General features: G+C 36.8%; 1 protein-coding gene across 3 annotated transcripts; it reads left to right on the top strand.

Moving 5' to 3' along the window:
- The first annotated feature begins 12,337 nt into the window (after positions 1-12,337).
- Positions 12,338-17,211, top strand: LOC127118643 (phosphoglycerate mutase-like protein 1). Of its 3 annotated transcripts, none has more exons than XM_051048876.1 (10): positions 12,338-12,474; positions 14,151-14,212; positions 14,583-14,690; positions 14,975-15,054; positions 15,686-15,848; positions 16,062-16,136; positions 16,268-16,353; positions 16,453-16,572; positions 16,771-16,815; positions 16,906-17,211. In XM_051048876.1, exons 2-10 carry the CDS (start codon positions 14,153-14,155, stop codon positions 16,988-16,990), a joined length of 822 nt encoding a protein of 273 aa, XP_050904833.1. In that variant the 5' UTR covers positions 12,338-12,474; positions 14,151-14,152; the 3' UTR covers positions 16,991-17,211. The 3 variants fall into 3 exon arrangements, with proteins under 3 accessions (XP_050904833.1, XP_050904832.1, XP_050904830.1); XM_051048875.1 differs by lacking the exon at positions 12,338-12,474 and adding an exon at positions 12,597-12,807; XM_051048873.1 differs by lacking the exon at positions 12,338-12,474 and adding an exon at positions 13,732-13,910.
- The last annotated feature ends 1,823 nt before the right edge of the window (positions 17,212-19,034 follow it).

The raw sequence follows: 19,034 nt of genomic DNA on the forward strand, positions 1-19,034 counted from the left end.
GAGAGTAATCATGATATGGTCCAAATGTTGACGCAACAAATGGGAGCGGTGTTTAATCCACTAATACAGAACACCACTCAAACAAACCAAGTATTGGCAGCGCAAATGACGCGCATTGCTGATTTCTTTGGAGTCCCTCAAACTCGACACAGAGAACAAGTGATTCATAACCCAGCGGTAGCGGTCCAGGAAGAGCCTACGATAAACCAGATACCGTTAGACAATCCTCAAACGAACGTCAGAAACCAAGAGGATGTAGTCGAACAGCCTCGTGTCGAAATCCCCATTCCACAAGAGCCTAGAAGGATAGTAATCCAGAGAGGCCAGGACGCGGATGCTGTATTGCAACAACGGATACGGTATGATAATCCGCCTGTCGAAAACAACTTGGCAGCCATGGTCGAAACGATAATGGCACAAATGGAATGAACATGGGTTTACAAAGGCCTAGTTACGCATCCCCACTATCAGAATACATTCTGCAAGAAGAACTGCCACCAAGGTGGAAAGTCCCTAAGTTCACAAAGTTCTCAGGGGACACCAGTGAGTCCACTATAGAACATGTGGCACGTTACCTGATCGAGGAAGGGGAGATAGCCCGTAACGAAAATTTGAAAATAAAATATTTCCCTAGTTCCTTAACAAAAAACGTGTTTACTTGGTTTACATCTTTGCCTGCAAACTCAGTATACACGTGGACCCAATTAGAAAGGCTGTTCCATGAACAATTCTACATGGGACAAACGAAAATAAGTCTGAAAGAATTAGCCAGTGTCAAGAGAAAACACTCCGAACCAATAGATGATTATTTAAATAGGTTCAGATTGCTAAAGGCTAGATGTTTTACCCCTGTGCCAGAACATGAGTTGGTCGAAATGGCCGCAGGGGGACTAGACTATTCTATAAGGAAGAAACTAGATACCCAGTATCTGAGGGATATGGCACAATTAGCGGATAGAGTAAGACAGGTCGAAAGATTAAGGGACGAAAAATTCAGGGCAAATAAGAATAAAAAAGAGAGGGTAGCCTACGTAGGGGTTCGCCAAGATGATGAGTTCGACGAAGACGGACCAAGTAGCTTCGACGAACAGGAAATCGACCTAGCAGAACTAAAACAAGGCCCGCCTTATTCGTGTAAAGTACTAACGCCGTCGAACGGGAACCCAGTCGAAGCCAACGATAAGTTCCCCAAAAGGACTTATACGTTCGACATTACTAAATGTGACGAAATCTTCGATCTGTTGGTTAAAGATGGTCAATTAATAAAACCACCAGGCGCTAAAGAACCGCCTGTGGAACAACAGAAAAAGAGAGGTTTTTGTAAATACCATAATTTTCTGGGCCATAAGACGTCTCGTTGTTTCCTTTTCAGGGATCTCGTGCAAAATGCTATCCGTGATGGAAGGCTCAAGTTTGGTGACAAACCAAAACAACAAATGAAGATCGACTTGAATCCTATGCAAGCAGTCGAAGCCCACTACGCTGAACCATCCGTCGTAAACATGGTGGAGGCCAAAGTTGCTCCTGATGGCAATTTGGAAATGGTGGAAGCCCCTGGAAGCTTCGACGCAAATGTCAACATGGTCGAGATTGCTGATGATCTCGCAAGCCAGAGAGGAATAGAAACTACTGAAGGTTTCGACAAGAAGGACGGTGACAATGCTGTCGAGAATGTGGAGTTTCGACAAGAGGAGAATTGGGACCGCTTGGGACAGCCAAGTGGAAAATATGATTATCTTGTGAAGTACAACGCGCCGGCAAGCTCTCAGATCGACATCAACACAATCCAACCAAGCGGTTGGGGAGATGCTTCTTCAGAAAACAATGAGGAAACAGTCGACGAAATGGAGCATGCCCCTAATACGAAGGAGAGGGTTACTGAAGACCCAGCGATTGAAAACAAGGCTGCTGAAGGCCTTGATTCTAACAAAACGAAGAAAGGTGATATCGCTAACTGCGTCAACACCATGGGGCCTTTCAGTGAAGAAATCACAAAAATCAAAGCGGAAGCCGCTAACGGTCCGTCGAAGCCCATGATCAGTGGGATTCTGCGTAGGACAATGGAAGACCCCAGAAGGAATTGGGATTATGACGAAATGCCTGGTCTTGACAGAAGTCTGGTCGAAATGCAGTTGCCAATAATGGAAGGGAAGAAGCCAGTAAAGCAGACTCCGAGACGCTTCGCACCAGAAATCCTGTCGAAGATAAAAGAAGAGGTCGAAAGACTTCTAAGATGCAAGTTCATCCGCACAACCAGGTATGTCGAATGGATTGCAAATATTGTTCCAGTAATTAAGAAAAATGGCAAACTTAGGGTATGTATTGATTTTCGAGACTTAAACTCGGCTACCCCAAAGGATGAATATCCTATGCCAGTGGCAGAAATGCTCATAGATTCTGCAGCCGGCCACGAGTACTTAAGTATGCTAGACGGATACTCTGGCTATAACCAAATTTTTATCGCTGAAGAAGACGTTCCTAAAACGGCTTTCCGTTGTCCTGGAGCCATAGGAACGTATGAATGGGTAGTAATGCCTTTTGGTTTAAAGAACGCTGGAGCGACTTACCAACGTGCCATGAATTCCATCTTTCATGATTTCATCGAAACTTTCATGCAAGTGTATATTGACGACATCGTGATTAAGTCTGTTTCAGGAAAAAATCACATAGATCATCTTCGACAATCCTTTGAAAGGATGAGGAAGTTTGGTTTGAAAATGAACCCACTTAAATGTGCTTTTGGTGTGCAGGCGGGTGATTTCTTAGGCTTTGTGGTCCATAAGAAGGGGATCGAAAGAAACGAGAATAAAGCCAAGGCCATAATGGAAGCGAAAGCGCCATCAACCAAAAAGGGGTTGCAGTCTCTGCTAGGGAAAATCAACTTTCTCAGAAGATTCATCTCCAACCTCAGTGGGAAGACACAAGCTTTCTCTCCTCTACTTCGACTAAAGAAAGAAGACTTCGCATGGAGGCAAGAACAGCAAGCGGCTTTCGACAAAATCAAGGAGTACCTGGCTAATCCCCCAATCCTGATGTCTCCTTGCAGAAAAAGAAATATGAGATTGTACATTTCGGCATCAGACAAAACATTAGGAAGTATGTTGTGTCAAGAAGATGAGAATGGCGTCGAAAGGGCCATTTATTATCTCAGTAGAGTCCTGAACGATGCCGAAACTAGATATAGCATTATAGAAAAGTTATGCCTGTGTGTATATTTCTCTTGTATTAAACTAAAGCATTATATAAAACCTGTCGATGTATATATTTCTTCCCATTTCGACGTAATAAAGTATATGTTATCTAAATCTATTTTACATAGTCGAATTGGAAAGTGGGCTTTAGCTTTAACAGAATACTCCTTGAAATATCTGCCTTTAAAAGCAGTGAAAGGACAAGTGGTCGCTGATTTCATAGCGGACCACTCTATAAACGAAGACGTAGAATACGTCGAACTGGAACCTTGGAAACTGTACTTCGACGGTTCCAGTCATAAAAACGGAACGGGCGTTGGGATGTTGATTATTTCTCCTGAAAAAATTCCAACAAAATTCAAGTACAAAGTTGAAAGTCTGTGTTCAAATAATGAAGCAGAATACAAAGCTTTGATCGCTGGACTTGAAATCTTGTTGAAATTGGGGGCAACGAGAGTCGAAATAATGGGTGATTCCGAACTGGTAATAAAGCAGTTGACGAAAGAGTATAAGTGCGTGAAAGAAAATTTAATCATGTACTTTGTAATAGCCAATAGACTTCTCAAAGCATTCGACAACGTCGTCTTCAGGCACATTCCCAGGTTGGAGAATCAAGAAGCGAATGATCTTGCTCAACTAGCGTCCGGATACAAAGTGTCGAAGGAAAAGTTAGAAGAAGCCATTGAAGTCAGAAGAAGAGTCGTGTCCACCAAGTTGTCCCCATCAGATCTAGAGTCAATAAGATTAGGATACGGTGACGAAGAAAACTTCGAGATATTCAACATAGATGATTCAGGAATAACAGACTGGAGAAAGCCTGTCAAGGATTATCTACAAGACCCAAATCAGAAAGCGGAAAGAAAGATAAAATACAGAGCTTTGAGTTACGTACTTTTGGGAAATGAATTGTTCAAAAAGACTGCAGAAGGAGTTTTGTTGAAATGCCTGAGTGAGGATGAAGCCTACATAGCCTTGTCGAATGTACACAGTGGAGCGTGTGGCGCGCACCAAGCAGGTCACAAAATGAAGTGGCTTTTATTTCGACAAGGAATGTATTGGCCAACAATGCTGAAAGATTGTGTCGAATTCGCAAAAGGTTGTCAGGAATGTCAAGTACATGCAGGCATACCTCATGTCCCTGCAAGTGAGTTGCACTCAATTATAAAACCTTGGCCATTCAGAGGATGGGCGTTGGACTTGATCGGGGAGATTCGACCAGCTTCCTCAAAAGGGCAAAGGTACATTTTGGTTGGGATAGACTATTTTACAAAATGGACCGAAGCCATACCATTGGCGAATGTGGATCAAGAAGCAGTCATAGACTTTATCCAAAAATACATAATTTACAGATTTGGGATACCTGAGACAATAACAACAGATCAAGGATCTGTGTTCACTGGTAAAAACATGCAGAAGTTTGCACAAGAAACAGGTTTTAAGCTCCTTACTTCGACACCCTACTACGCTCAAGCAAATGGGCAGGTTGAAGCAGCCAACAAGGTAGTGATAAACTTGATTAAGAAGCATGTGGGGAAAAAGCCTAGAAATTGGCATAAAACTTTGGATCAAGCCTTGTGGGCTTGTCGAACGTCCCCCAAAGAGGCAACGAATTCGACCCCATTCAAGTTGACTTACGGACATGATGCAGTTTTGCCAGTCGAAATATATCTGCAGTCAGTTAGAGTGCAAAGGCATCATGAAATCCCATCAGATACATATTGGAGCATGATGATGGACGAACTAGTTGACTTAGACGAAGAAAGGCTGCGCGCGCTAGACCTAATAAGAAGACAAAAGAGGAGAGTCGAAAGATTTTACAACAAGAAAGTGAGATCCAAGACCTTCTTAATAGGTGATCTTGTGTGGAAAGTAATCCTTCCTATGGATCGAAAAGATAAATTAATGGGAAAGTGGTCTCCTAAATGGGAAGGACCTTTCCAGGTTTTGAGAACATTCTCAAACGGCGCATATGAAATAGAAGAAATAGAGAAGGATAAGAGAATCCTAAGAATAAATGGCAAGTATTTGAAAAAATATAAGCCTATATTGCAGGAAATAAAAATAGTAACAGAATAAGTGCAAAGCATAATTGTGATAAGATGGGCCAAATAAAAATGGCATTCAAAAGTTATTACAAGGAAAGCCTCAAAGGGCTGAGAGTTGCTAAAATAAATTCGACTAAAAATTAAAATTGGCAAAAGTATCCTTCAAAGTGGCAAACTTCTGCCTCTGGAGTTGGAGTCGATGATCACAAAGACTTTTGTGAGTAGAGAGAGTCTCAATCTCCTGACTAAGTTGATGGGCTTTCTCTGCATGTCGAATACCCACCCTCAATTCTTCGTCAATCTCGCTCTGTTTGGGTTGCGGAATGGATGCCTTACGTTTCTCCTCTTGAGAGATCTTTTCTTGAAGGGCTGCTATCTGTGTTTTCCATTTTTGAATATTGTCATTACAAGCAGCAACTTCTTCGACATACGTTTCAGAAAGCTTTTGCAATTTTGAAACTTTGTCAGTCGAAGTCGAAACGGCATCCCATTCAGTAGTTTGAGTTTCAGACTTGGAGGAGATTTGAGCGGTAAGATCCGTCAGACGATGGAGATCTGCAGTGGCCAAGTCAATGAGAGTCATCAACTCCATCACAAAACTTCCAATCTCAGCAGAAGTTTCCAAAACATTCACTTGCTTTAAGAGTTTCTTAAGACCAATTTGAGCAAGGGAATTCTCTTCCAAGACTTTAAACAAATCGACATCAAGGATTTTCGTTTTGATCTTGGTCAGGAGGCTGCCAAGTGATGGTGCTTCAGAAGTTGCCCCAGAAGTGGTCGAACTGCTCTGAGAAGAATCCTGGAAATTGAAACGGGTGCTAAGCATGGCTTTCAGATACTCCAAAGGTCTTTGTACTTTGAGATTTTCAAGCTCCTCGCGAGAGAAACTGGTCGAACCAGTTGATTTGCTACTCCCTTGGACCCGGTCAGGAGCAGGTGGAGTGTTTCGCGTCGAAGTATGCTCGACCTCTGTTCGTTTCGACTGATTGTCCCCGTCTCTGGCAGCTCCATTTTCAGGGTCATCTTCGACCACAACCTCCATTTCAATATCACCACCTTGAGGTGCAACATGCAATCCTGGATGAGGAGGAGATTCATCTTCAGAGGCGTCACCCACTGTAGTGTCGAATTCTTCTACGGTTTGCATATCATGGTCACTTGTGGGGGCATCTTCCTCTGGGGCTGTTTCCTCCAGAATTTTCTCAGGTGTTTTTTCGACAACTACTTGTTCCTAAAAATAAATTCTAAGATTTAGAAGGAAAGATGTAGGAAAGGTAAAACATATGCTGTCGAAATAAAAATTACCTCAGGAATTTCAGTATTAAAACTGGACTTCCCACGCCCCGTATCTGTCGACTGAGGTTTAGCAGGAGGAGTGCTGGCAGAATCCTTCCTGATTGGGTTAACGATGGATCTTTGGGAAGAAACCTTTGTGAGTTTCTTTTTCTTCTGAGGGGGAGGGATTAACTCCGGAGATTCGTCACCAGACTCTTCATTAGGGACTTTATCCTCTTCTTTCTCCTCTTCATTCTTCTTCTTTTGGATTGTTGAGGGTTTTCGACTTACCTAGTCATACCGGCCAAAGCCAGTTAGTTTTGAATAATGGAAGGGAAATAATAAGAAGAGAAAAAGTTTTGTACCTTTGTCGAAGGCTTCTTAGCAGTACTGGGCGACGCTTCGACAGCAGCTTTCTTAGCAGGGATCTTCACGGCTAAGGAAAGAAAGAAAATTCAGAAACAAATATAAGAGATACATGATAAGACAGTTAGAATAACAGAGAGAAAAATCATATTTTTCTGTGAACACCTTCAAGAATGGTATCTTCCACGCGAACGTGTTCTATTCCAATATGAAGGTGTCCCGGATATTCGCCCAGATGATACTTAGTCGGAACCACACGCTCAGCAGGTTTTTGATACTTTTGACGAAGAATTTTCATAAAATCCCCATAAAGGAACCAGTCTGGAAGTGGAAAACCAAACGCCACCCCAAAGTCAGCAGTTGGCAAAGGAGGAAACTTTGGTGGATGACAATTGAAAGCAAGGTCATAGCGCGCCTCTGGTGAAAGATTGGAAGGCAATGACAGTTTTTTAAACTTCTCTGTCAATTTGCGTTTTAATTCAGCCGCTGCTTCGCATATGGTTCGACTAAGATCATCAGGTCTATACGCAGTTTCAAAATATTTTTGAAATTTCTGTATTTCCTTAATGTGTCGTTGAATATCTTTTTTGGTCCGATCCTGCACAAAAGCGAAAGCATTTGTCAAATGTGTAGCAAAAGTAGCTACGTCGAAAAATTTGTTGGAATAATAATCCTTCCACCATTCATCAAACTCAGGAGTGCATAAGAATGATGGTCGAAAAATAACTGGTCGAATGTCGAGAGAAGCATCAGCTAGTTTCTTCGACAGCTCTTTGCCTTCGTCTTCAGTATGAAGGGAGTTATAAAAGATGATGGACCCCTTTTTGGGGAATATAGGCTGAGGTTTGATTTGGATTAGACCAAATTGTCTAGAGACAAGGTTGGGTTGATAAACTATCAAAGCAATTTGGTTTTTGGTGGTGTTACGATAAGAAAAAAGGAGCCTAGGGGTCAGGAACGATTCCCAAACATTCAGAAATGTGTTTTCGTCCTTTTGCATCTCCAAGGGCAGTTGTTGGGTAAACCACTTAGGTCCAACCTTTCTATCAGCAAAAGGTGCCATGGTCGAAGTAAATTGATGACTTTTAGCAAACATCATAACATAGCCTTTAAATGCCTGTCGAAGGCTGATTCCTTCATCAGTTGGCGTTAATAGCACTAATCTTGGCCATTCGACAGTCCTATTGTTTACTTCTTCTTCATCTATTTCTGGTGCTACAGGAAGACTAGCTTCAAATGTGGCATTGAGCCATAGTTGCAAGAGCCAAAAGGGTCCTGACAAGTTGATTTTCCCTTGGGTTTTGGTGTTCTTTAAGAAATGCACACTCTCACTCAGAGATTCATAGAGATTCGCCAGAATCATTTCGCTCAAACATAGTTTCGTGCCTGCATGAAGCTGATTGGCTATGGTGATGAACCTCTTGGCAACTTGAAGAGAGCGAGAACAGAACACATATTTGGACAGCCATAGTGTCAAAAAGGCTATATGTTCGACATCTAAAACTTCAGTGGTACTCTTATCATGGTAATAGGACATGAATAAGGAGTAGGGTGCAAGGCTAGTCTCGAAAGCAATGGTATCTTCACTTAAGACAGTAGGGTCGAAATCTATACCATTGGGATGAAGACCAACAATGGCGGCTGCGTTGAAAAGGGTAGGCGTAACCATCCCACAAGGAAGGTGAAAGGTGTTGTAAGTACTGTCCCAAAAGTAGAGAGAAGCCAAAAGCAAATTTGGGCAGATATTGGGTCCTACTCTCGACAACTGGATAAGGTCGAAAATGCCTATTTCTTTCCAAAAAGACCCTTTAACTTTTTCTATTTTATCTAACCAAGATACGTAGTCAGAAGGATCTTTCGACCATGGGCAGGTTCTAAATATCCTGGGAAAATTCAAATAGGCTAAGTCCAACTCTCCAATATCTGTCGAACTTGATGAATCTTTCTGTTCTACAACTTTCTCTTTAGGCTGAGGTTTTCTTCCAGCGCCTATGGGTTTTGTGTGAAAGTAAGATGGAAAAAACTCTCTTAAACGCTCTGGTTTAATCTCTAGGTTCGGAAGGGGACCTAACATAGCTTGATAATTTCCAGAAATAAGAACAGGGATTAGTACCTGAGATTTATAGATGCAGTCTTTTTCCTTTTCATTTGGAGGTTCCGGAACATACTGTTGATTTCCTATGGTCATTGGCCCTTTTAAATCATGCACAGGAGGAAAAGATGAGTCTTGTTTCTTCTTGGAGTGTTTACTGCTTGAGGGTTTTTGAGGCGCCATTGCTAAAAAAAAAAACTGAAGAAGATTTCTCAGAAAATGTGAAAAGCTTGAGAAATGGGTATGAAAAAAGGAAATCTGAAACGTGAAAGGGTTTAAAGAAAAGGTTTATGGGTATTTATAGGAAGAAGATGTTGAAACGTTTTAGATGGTAATGGTGTTAGTGGGACACATGGCCGTCTCTGATGGAAATAATAAAGAGTTGGAAGTTGAAAAGAAACCATGACGTGAGGAAATGATGGAAGTAGGCTGTGAACGTGGGCTAGACGTGACATTGTGGAGAAAGTGTAATGATAAATCTGCATTGGAAATTGAGATTATCAGACTTACATTTAATGAGGTTTAAGTGACATGGCATCAAAGCACTGATTGACAACAAATGACTGTTTCTCCCAGAACAAACAGTCGAAACGTCTTTGCTGGGGGGCAATTTGTATACGTGCGTTTTCGACGCCATGAGATTTGGTGTGGGAAGTGATGTTTTCGACAAACGATGACAGGGGTTGAAACAATTTGACTAAAGAGTATGGTTCGACACTTCGACAAAATGGAGGTTTCGTCATTTCGACAAAGATATTTGCAACTAGAAAGGTATTTTCGACAAAATACGGAAGACATTGCAGTATGTTGGTAATTCGACAAAATCCTGAAGGAAGACGTCATTTCGACTTAAAAGTAAATTTGGATTTAAAAGGTTGTGACGTTTGGCAGAAGACGCGTGGAAGCATCTGGCGAAAGGAGGAAAGCCATGTGTCGTAGTTTTAGGATTTAGTCGTTAATGACAGTTATGTTATTTATGTATATATAGGGTAGTTATTATCTAAAAAAGGGTGTGAAGAATTACTATATGCAAAATTCCTGAAAACACTCAAAGTACCCGTGTGAGAGAAAAGAGTCATATTTGGAAAATGTATGTGTAAACAAACACCAATTCTTTCAAAGTTTATTTTATAAAGTCTAAAATTCTTTACAAATCTCTTTTATGCTTTCCAGTCATTTATCTTTCTGCACTTTATCCTTTTCGACACTTTACGTTTCATCAGTTATTTTCCGCCATTTACTTTATCTTGTTAAATTTACATCCACTTAACATTGTAATCAACACATTTCGACGTAAAACGCTTAGAGAACAGGAATGAAATATTCAAAAGCGATTTTAGACATCTTCAAGACCATCTAGATTTGCACATGTCCTAGGATTTGTGTGGTTGATCCTGCAAGTGACCCAATTCTACAAGTTTTGGTAAACCAGAGGTTGTTCGCCAAATTTCACAGCGAACAGACCTATAAATTGAGCATTCCGGATTCAAAAAAATAGATTAGAAAAACCTATCTTCTTCACACAAAATTCTGGATTTCATCTTTTCTATATTCGAGTTTTCATCGGTCTTGTGTCGGATATAGACTGAATTATCCTGGGTATTTATGTGTTCCAACTCTAAGACATTTAAGAGTGTTTGAAATACTTATAAGGAAAGTGATATCGTTCACGATTCTAGACTCAATCCATTCTATTTATAATTTAATTTTCTAACGGAGTATTTAACATCAATAGACTTTGATGAATCCTTATCATACTTATACATGTTGGATTAGTGAGAGTGCATGTATGCAAAATCATATAATCTGAAAAAATTAGATTATTATTCTCATATTGTCATATATTCTTGCATGCACTATAAAATATGACATATTCTAAGAAGACTTTAATATATTGAATAACTCTAAGAAGACTTATTTTATTATACTGAGATATATATTATTCTCTTAATCTCAGAAAACGGATATTTAGGTTGATATTGAAAAGACAAAATAATTATTTAGCATGCAATAATATTGTATTATTCTATCTTCAACATCCACATTGTTGAGGTCATAAATACGAAAGTACAAGTATAATATCAATGCTCCTATCGAGTATGATACTTTGTTAATAAAGTACAAGTATAATATCAATGCTCCTATCGAGTACGATATTTTGTTAATAAAGTACTTATGATTAAATATAATTACTCTCTTAATAGGATACCTCTATAAGTAATTACTATTCTTAGACTTATCTGAATATTCTATGACCTATACTTTAAAAATTTACTAGTATAATCACTACTCAATGGCTTATACACATGAGTAAGCCTTATGATATTTTAGGTTAGTGAGAGTTTATCAATAGCATTTTCATATGCTCCTGCCATTCTTTAATAACATTTTTTTAAACTTAAATATGTTACTCTCAATTCACCATTTTTTAAATAAAATGTAAGTCTTTAACATGTATAATTTGTGTTTCCTATCGGATATAACTTTTGTAACGTTGAAATTTACTTCTCATTTTGATTGGTTAGTGTTTGGACTATTATTAATATTCTAATATTAAAACTAACATTTTAATAATTAATTATTGTCATCCAAGTGGATGATTATTAGATTAATTATTTTAATTAATCAAATATGAATTTTCATAATTAATTATTAATAAATTATATTCTTGTCAATTGTTATTAAACACTAATTTTAATTAATTATTTAACTGTATTTTGTGTTTCAATGAATCTTAACGAGTTGAATCATTTAATTAAAGTCAATGAAAGAACATTGTCCTCCCCCATTTAGTTATTTAAGATTATCTTATTAAACAATTAAAAATATTCAAAAATCATATTCGATAACTAGAGTAGTAATCATCTCATACAGTTATTTAAGATTATCTCATTATACAATTAAAAATATTGAAAAATCATATACGATAACGAGAGTAGTAATCATCTCATATTCACTATTCCAATGATCAAAAATACCGTTTTTATTGTTCTTGATTATTCAAATAATATTATACTAGTAATATACTATCATTTATGTTTATATAATTCTATTAAATCTATTATGGGACGGTATAAGATTAACTTTTGACTTAATCGTTTTATGCAACATAACAATCTCTTTTCTTTAAAGTGGCTTAAAGTGATACGATTTTGGATATCACCATCACAGTTAAAGACATGATTATGGTTTTCATTTTCTCTGTTATTATTTTGTCTGAACTATTATTAACACATCTATCTCCTCATTCCCTTAGTTAAGACGTCGGCTGCTGTTTCATTTTGATTTATTTATTTTCTAAATTCAATCAATGACTAACCGTCCAATTATTGTAATTACCACGTAGACCAACTAATAAATAATCTTTCACATGTGAAAACCATGTGAAAACCCACTTCTACCCCCACTCCCATTCAAAACAAACCTTCCTCTTCCTTTTCCTCTCATTCTTCTTTCTCCCCTGCAATCAATCACTCTTTCCATTTTCTCTTCTTCTTTTTTTCAGGTACGTCAAACACCAACACCTTTCTTTTTCGATCTCAATTCAGTTACCAATCGAAAACTCTGTTAGTTATTACTTAATCATTACAATTTCTTGTTTCAGAAAAATTTTCGTCTCCATTTTTATCATAAAGATCAAATCAACACTCATGTTTAGGCTTCTGTTTATCTGATTAATTTATAATCAGTTTTCAACGATCGCTGTTTTGTTCAAATCACAAATTGCATAATTGTGTATTCTACGTGAAAGATCACGTTATTTCGCATAATCACCTTTTCACAACTTTTACGCATGATATGGTCATAGTAGAATTGCGGTTTAAGTGCGTTTTTTACGGTAATCATCGCTAAACTTGTGGAATATTTTTCGAAATCGATCTAATTAATCATTCTTAGCTTGTATATTTATTGTTAGAAATGTAATAATACAAATATTTTTAGTTTTTTTTTGTTAAGGCTTTGTAGTAACATTGGATAAACAACTTAATTAATTAAGCTCTGATCACATAGGTGTTTATCATATAAGTGTTTATAGTTAAATTATTTTTATATTAAGTTGTTTCCAGAGAAATCCCGAAGAGCATGTAGAAATAAGCCAACACCTTAACACCTTAAGGACATGTCATAAGCGAGTTTTAAATAACAATCCGGGTTGAGTTGCAGTCGTGTAAAGAATTTCATTATTTCGATCCGTACAGGTGTTGTGACAATAATTACGACACTAATTGCAACTACACTAATTGCAGTTGTGGTGGTGTGAAGTAATCACAATTTATTCTTTATCATTAAAACTGTAAATAACTGTATCGTTATCGGTACTTTTCGATATTGTTTTGTAAATAATGGTATCGTTATCAGTACTTTTCGATATTATTTTGTCGCATCCATTTTTACAATAACGGACTGTTTAAACTCTTTATATAAATAAATGAGTTTAAATAAATTAATCATATTTTGGGGTTTTGGAATAGTTATATCATGATATGATTATTCTAAATAAATCAGATTAATTTTCAGTTCAAGGTAGATGGTGGTTTTTTCATTTGTAAATTAACGATACATACACTGTGATTAAAATTTTATTATATATAAAAAAATATAAAATCTGCTTATATTTATATTTGTTTTAAGCTAAATTTTGGCATTGTTGGTTGCTGATAGATACTTATTTCATCAAGGTTTCAAATCTTATTCTCAGAATATGCTATGAAAGATTCCTCATTACTTTTTTGGTTCTGTTTATTTTCTGTTTTGTGTAACTGTTGGTAACAAATGTGTGATTCAGGACAAATTGGTAGGGTTAGGTTTATGATGAAACACATGATGTGAACTCTTTTGTAGAGTATTGCTTTTTGGCATCTTGTAGTCCTAACTACCTTATTTGGCAAATTATGCTTGCAAGATGCGATTCTTTGTTACTACTTTGTACCTTTGCTTTAGGTACAAACATTGATTGGTCAAACTTTTGTAACCAGCAAACTTCTAATGGGGAAGAGCTCTAGTAATCTAAAGTTGATTCTTTGTGTATAAAGTTACAGAAATATTAAATCTATGTCACATGTCTTAGAAATATCGAATCTATTCTTGTGTTGCAATGCATGCATTGTTTTTCACTTTGCAGGTTTACTAACAACATCAATCACATTCATTTTATTTTTCATTTTGTGTCTGTAACTGCAGTTATGGATACTGCAGCAGGTCCAAGTCTCTATCCATTGCATCATAGCAAAACTATTCATCTGGTTGGTTGCAAATTTATCCTTGAAGCAGAATTGTATTTATTTTATCATACAAAAAATTGTGTTTTTAGCATTAGTCATAAAATCTTAAGCCTTACTCACCTCTGATTATATATATGAACTAGCGTTAAGTACTTATCTCTTTCTGAATGACATAATAATATGAAGTTCTATCTGATAAACAAGATTATGTACAACATGAAATTCAGTTCATAAAGATTGAATTTGGCATAATAATTCACGGACTTGTCATTTTTTCATTACATAAGTTAATAGTTTGTGTTGCAGCAGTTGTATTTTGGTTCTTGAGACCATTTATAATTTGCTATACTTTTGATAGCACTAATGTGTTTTATGACCTTATTATATACAGGTTAGGCATGCCCAAGGAGTTCATAATGTAGAAGGAGAAAAGAACCATGATGCGTACTTATCTTATGATTATTTTGATGCAAACCTAACCCCTCTTGGCTGGAAGCAGGTAGTTTCCAGTTGATTTTTTTTTAATGTCAAGTTGTCGAGTATTGTTAATGGTTTTTGTATTGTGTGGAATTCCTCAATGAAGTGATCAGAATGATCAAGATGATACTGTTGTACTTGTTAGAGACTGGTATTAGTATTCTGTCCTGGTATTTCCCCAATTTGATTTTTCACAAAAACCTGTCTATGCTAACTTGTTGTCGCACATACATCTATCTCTTGTTAGTTTTTTCCTGTTCAATTTTTATATTCGTTAAATGTCATGGTGAAATGCTTGTATGACAGGTTGAAAATCTGCAAAAGCATGTGAAGGCTAATGAACTTCCCAAAAAAATTGAACTAGTTGTGGTTTCCCCATTGTTAAGGTACTTATTGCAATTTTGAGTTCTGCCAAATCATATATACTTTTCACTTTGTTATCTTACTTCTTTTTCTGTATCTTATAAAAAATTGTGTATCCGAACTGGGTATGTAGTTTTAGGAGAAAAGATGATAAATATTTCGTGCGATGAGGTACAGGGATTGATTATAAAGGCACAGTTGGTGAGACAAATACAAACAAATTTGCTTCAACTTGGGAAAGAAATAGAAAAGAGGAAGTTATGAGATAAAACTAATTTAAATCGTATCTAAACTTCATCATTCAGATTTTAATCTGTCTAAACTATTACAGAAGTTCAACCCATAAGTCCTAATAAACTCTTACACCATCCCTCAAGTTGATGTGTATATGTCCTTCATGTTCAACTTATTTACTGTTGGAATTTCCGCCTTAATTGCGGTTTGCCCCTAGTCGCCTTGATTTTGGCATTTGGCTTGTCTTCATTGCAGCCCCCAACACCTTCATTGTGTTAGTGGTAGGAATCATTCGCACTTATCGATTCTATGTTTGCAGAAATCTTTTTTGATTGTTTTTTACTGTCATTTAGTGAGCAAATAAGCGTGTTTCTTTATTTTGAGCTATCATAAGTTGAAATTAAAACTATTGCATTGCAGGACAATGCAAACAGCTGTTGGAGTCTTTGGTGGGGAAGCATACACCGATGGAATTAGTGAACCTCCTCTGATGATTGAAAATGTGGGACACAGTGATCATCCTTCTGTTTCTGCTCTGAACTGCCCACCATTTATTGCAGTAGAGCTTTGCCGAGAGCAAATGGTACGATAAAATAGTGCCAAGGAATGATACCTTGACACAAACCTTTGACATTAAATTTGATGGTTAACACGGTTTAAATATCTGGTTAACGTGTATTTGTTGATAATTAATGAATATAACAAGGTGTTTTAGTTCATTAATCATCCACTTAGTTAAAAGTATTTGCTTTATAAATCAATTCACTTTTCTACAAATCCTTCTTTTGTAATGCAGGGACAACATCCTTGTGATAAGAGAAGAACTGTCGGCGAGTACCGACACATGTTTCCAGGAATTGATTTTTCATTGGTTAGTGATCTTTTGCTTCTCACCTTATGATATGGTCCAGCAGTTAATATGATTAAGTTTGTTCTGATGCATTGATTGCTATTAAATGTTTTTGAATCTGTTGGATTTGTGCTAAATATAATTCTTTATAGATTGAAACCGACGAGGACACTTGGTGGAAACCTGAAAGAGAGAAGAAAGAAGAAGTTACTGGTAGGGGACTGAAGTTTTTGGAATGGTGAGTGTGATTAAATAATTTCATTTTATCAAAAGCATTACTGCAATTCCCTTAAGTTAGAATTTCATATATATTTCATAAGTTTCTTTAATTGTTCAGGTTGTGTACACGTAAAGAGAAGGAGATAGCTGTTGTTACCCACAGCAGTTTTCTGTTTAATACCCTCAGTGCTTTTGGAAATGACTGTCACCCAAATATTAAGACTGAAATGTGCACACAGTAAGCATCTCTTCTTCCGAAAGTTTGACTATATTGGCTGTGTGACATCGACACAATACTGACATTTATGATTACGCTTAATTAATTTATTTTTTTAAATTATTATTCGTGTTGACATGTTTGTGCTCTTAGTGTAAGAAATAACAAGGTGGTTCTCTCAAAATGTCTAATTGTGAAATTTTGGTTTTCTGTTAACAGCTTTGCTAATTGTGAACTACGCTCCATGGTTATTGTTGATAAAGGGTAAGCATTTTCATAACTTGCATAACATAAAACTTATATTGAAGCTTATGCAGAAGATTCATTTGATTCATATGATTTATACATGTGCAGTATGGTTGGATCTAATAATTCAACCACCAACTATCCTGGCAAAATTCCTCATGGTCTGGATCTTCCTAGTGATGCTGCTGGCTAGATAAGCATTACTGTAATTCAAGAAATGGGCTGACCAAATAATTGTTCTTGGTCGTCTGTAACATGCCTCGGAATTTTCTTCAGTACAGTATATTGACTGATTTCTTCCTCGCATTTATGGTATAATATTTTTGTTTCTTAGGAAATAAAAATCTCTAAGAACAAATTTTAAAATTCCTTATAAGAGGTAGTAAGTAAATCAATTATTTTAATAGCTGATAATTTTTAAGATAAGAAAAATATTTTTTTCCATTTTCTTTCGGTGTTTGAAAAATTGAACCGAACCATCAGGTCAAACTGAAAATCGGGGGTCACGGATCTGGTTTGATTCCTGGATCATGCTATTGAATCGGTGGGAGTTGTCCAGAATGGGTCAAAATTGGTAAAAATGGGTGAACCGACGGTTTTGAAAATTCGACGGGTTAAATATATGCTTTATCTTTTCCAGACAAAATGATGCTATTCGATAATTTTTAAAAAATAAAATTAAAATAAAAATATTATTATATTTTATTCAAAATTTATTTCGAAAAAGTTTCTTTTGTTTGCAATTAAATTTTATTCAAAATTTATTTAGATTTGTATTTCATACAATTTTGTTAGGTGTGATAATTATATTTAGAATTTGAATTTAAATAATGAATATGTGAAATTTTGATATTTTAAAATTTTGTAGGTGTGATTATATTTTTTAGAGCATGAGTCATATAATTTGATCGATTTAATAAATATATAGTATTGCAATAAAAGTTTGTTTATTCAACCGAAGTAACAAACTCGTGCGTCCATACGGATCAAGCATAGTCAACAAATATTAAATAAATTTAAAATAAAAATTATATACATGTATTTAAGAAATGTATATTATAAAAATTGTTTAAAAATATTTAGAGTGATGGTTAAGAAAGTGAGAGCAGCATTTTAGTTAACGGGACCACCCTCAGGTGCTGGTTAAGTTACAACAGGAGCACCATTACCCCCTATTGGATTCACTACAGGATTAGCATCATCGGCTCTTAGATTAGCCTGACGAGTTTCTTCCTGACCCCTGGCCAGATTCTGCATAATCTCTATGAGTTGGTCCATTTGCGCTCTCATAGTGATCATGTCCTCCCTGATAGCAGCTTGATTCTATTCCAACTTATTCATGATGATCTTCTGATTGCTACGGGTGTTGTATGGGTGTCGGGAAGTCAGCTTGACGATAATAGATTCTCTGAACAGAAGGTCAAGATAATAGTGAGATCAACTGGTTTTATTATGAAATGCATGAGGATGCGTGAACGATGCACGGATTATGCTTATTTTGTTCTTATTCTTGGGGAACCTTATATGATTTATAATGAATAGCAAACATTAAAAATGAAAGATAAAGTAAGCACACCGAATTCAAACAAGTCAAGCTTTTATTCATGATTCGAGATTACAATTACAGGAGATATAATACAGTAATTCAAAACATGACAAGGAAGATATATAGTAATGATCAGATGACACGCTTGGCCTTGCACTCTTTCAATTTCAACTCCTTAAGTTCGACCTTGAACCTCTTCATCATCCGCTCACAGAGGTAGACAACCCGAAGTATAGAATGAAAAGTACTGCTCTCATCTGCATCTTCTATGGCGTCTTCCAATCTCCAAGGAACCTCCCTGGTTAGCTCATTGCAAAACCTTACCAAGCAATCGTACTTAGCACGGTACATGGTGGCAGCAGGTTGTAAGAGGTTGTTGGACTTAGTATATGTATCCAAGAGATTGTTCAAGTGTGCTTTCTCATTGAGCCACCCCATACTCTCTTTCTTCAGAGCCTCGAATCGTTCTTTCCAGTGTTCGACACACTTTGTGGCAAGCTCAGCTTTTTAACACTTGTCCTTCTAAATATGAGGAGTGACATAGGAAGTTCGCACAACTTTTTCTTTAAGACGACGCTCCTGATCAGCTTTGGTATTGGCATTGTGGAGAGACAATTTAAGCTTTTTGATCTCAACATGAGTTCCATCCCTTAAGATCTTCTTCTCTTCAATAGCTAGTTCAAACCAATGG

The sequence above is a fragment of the Lathyrus oleraceus genome, chromosome 2, assembly GCF_024323335.1.
Source record: "Lathyrus oleraceus cultivar Zhongwan6 chromosome 2, CAAS_Psat_ZW6_1.0, whole genome shotgun sequence".
Taxonomy (NCBI): domain Eukaryota; kingdom Viridiplantae; phylum Streptophyta; class Magnoliopsida; order Fabales; family Fabaceae; genus Lathyrus; species Lathyrus oleraceus.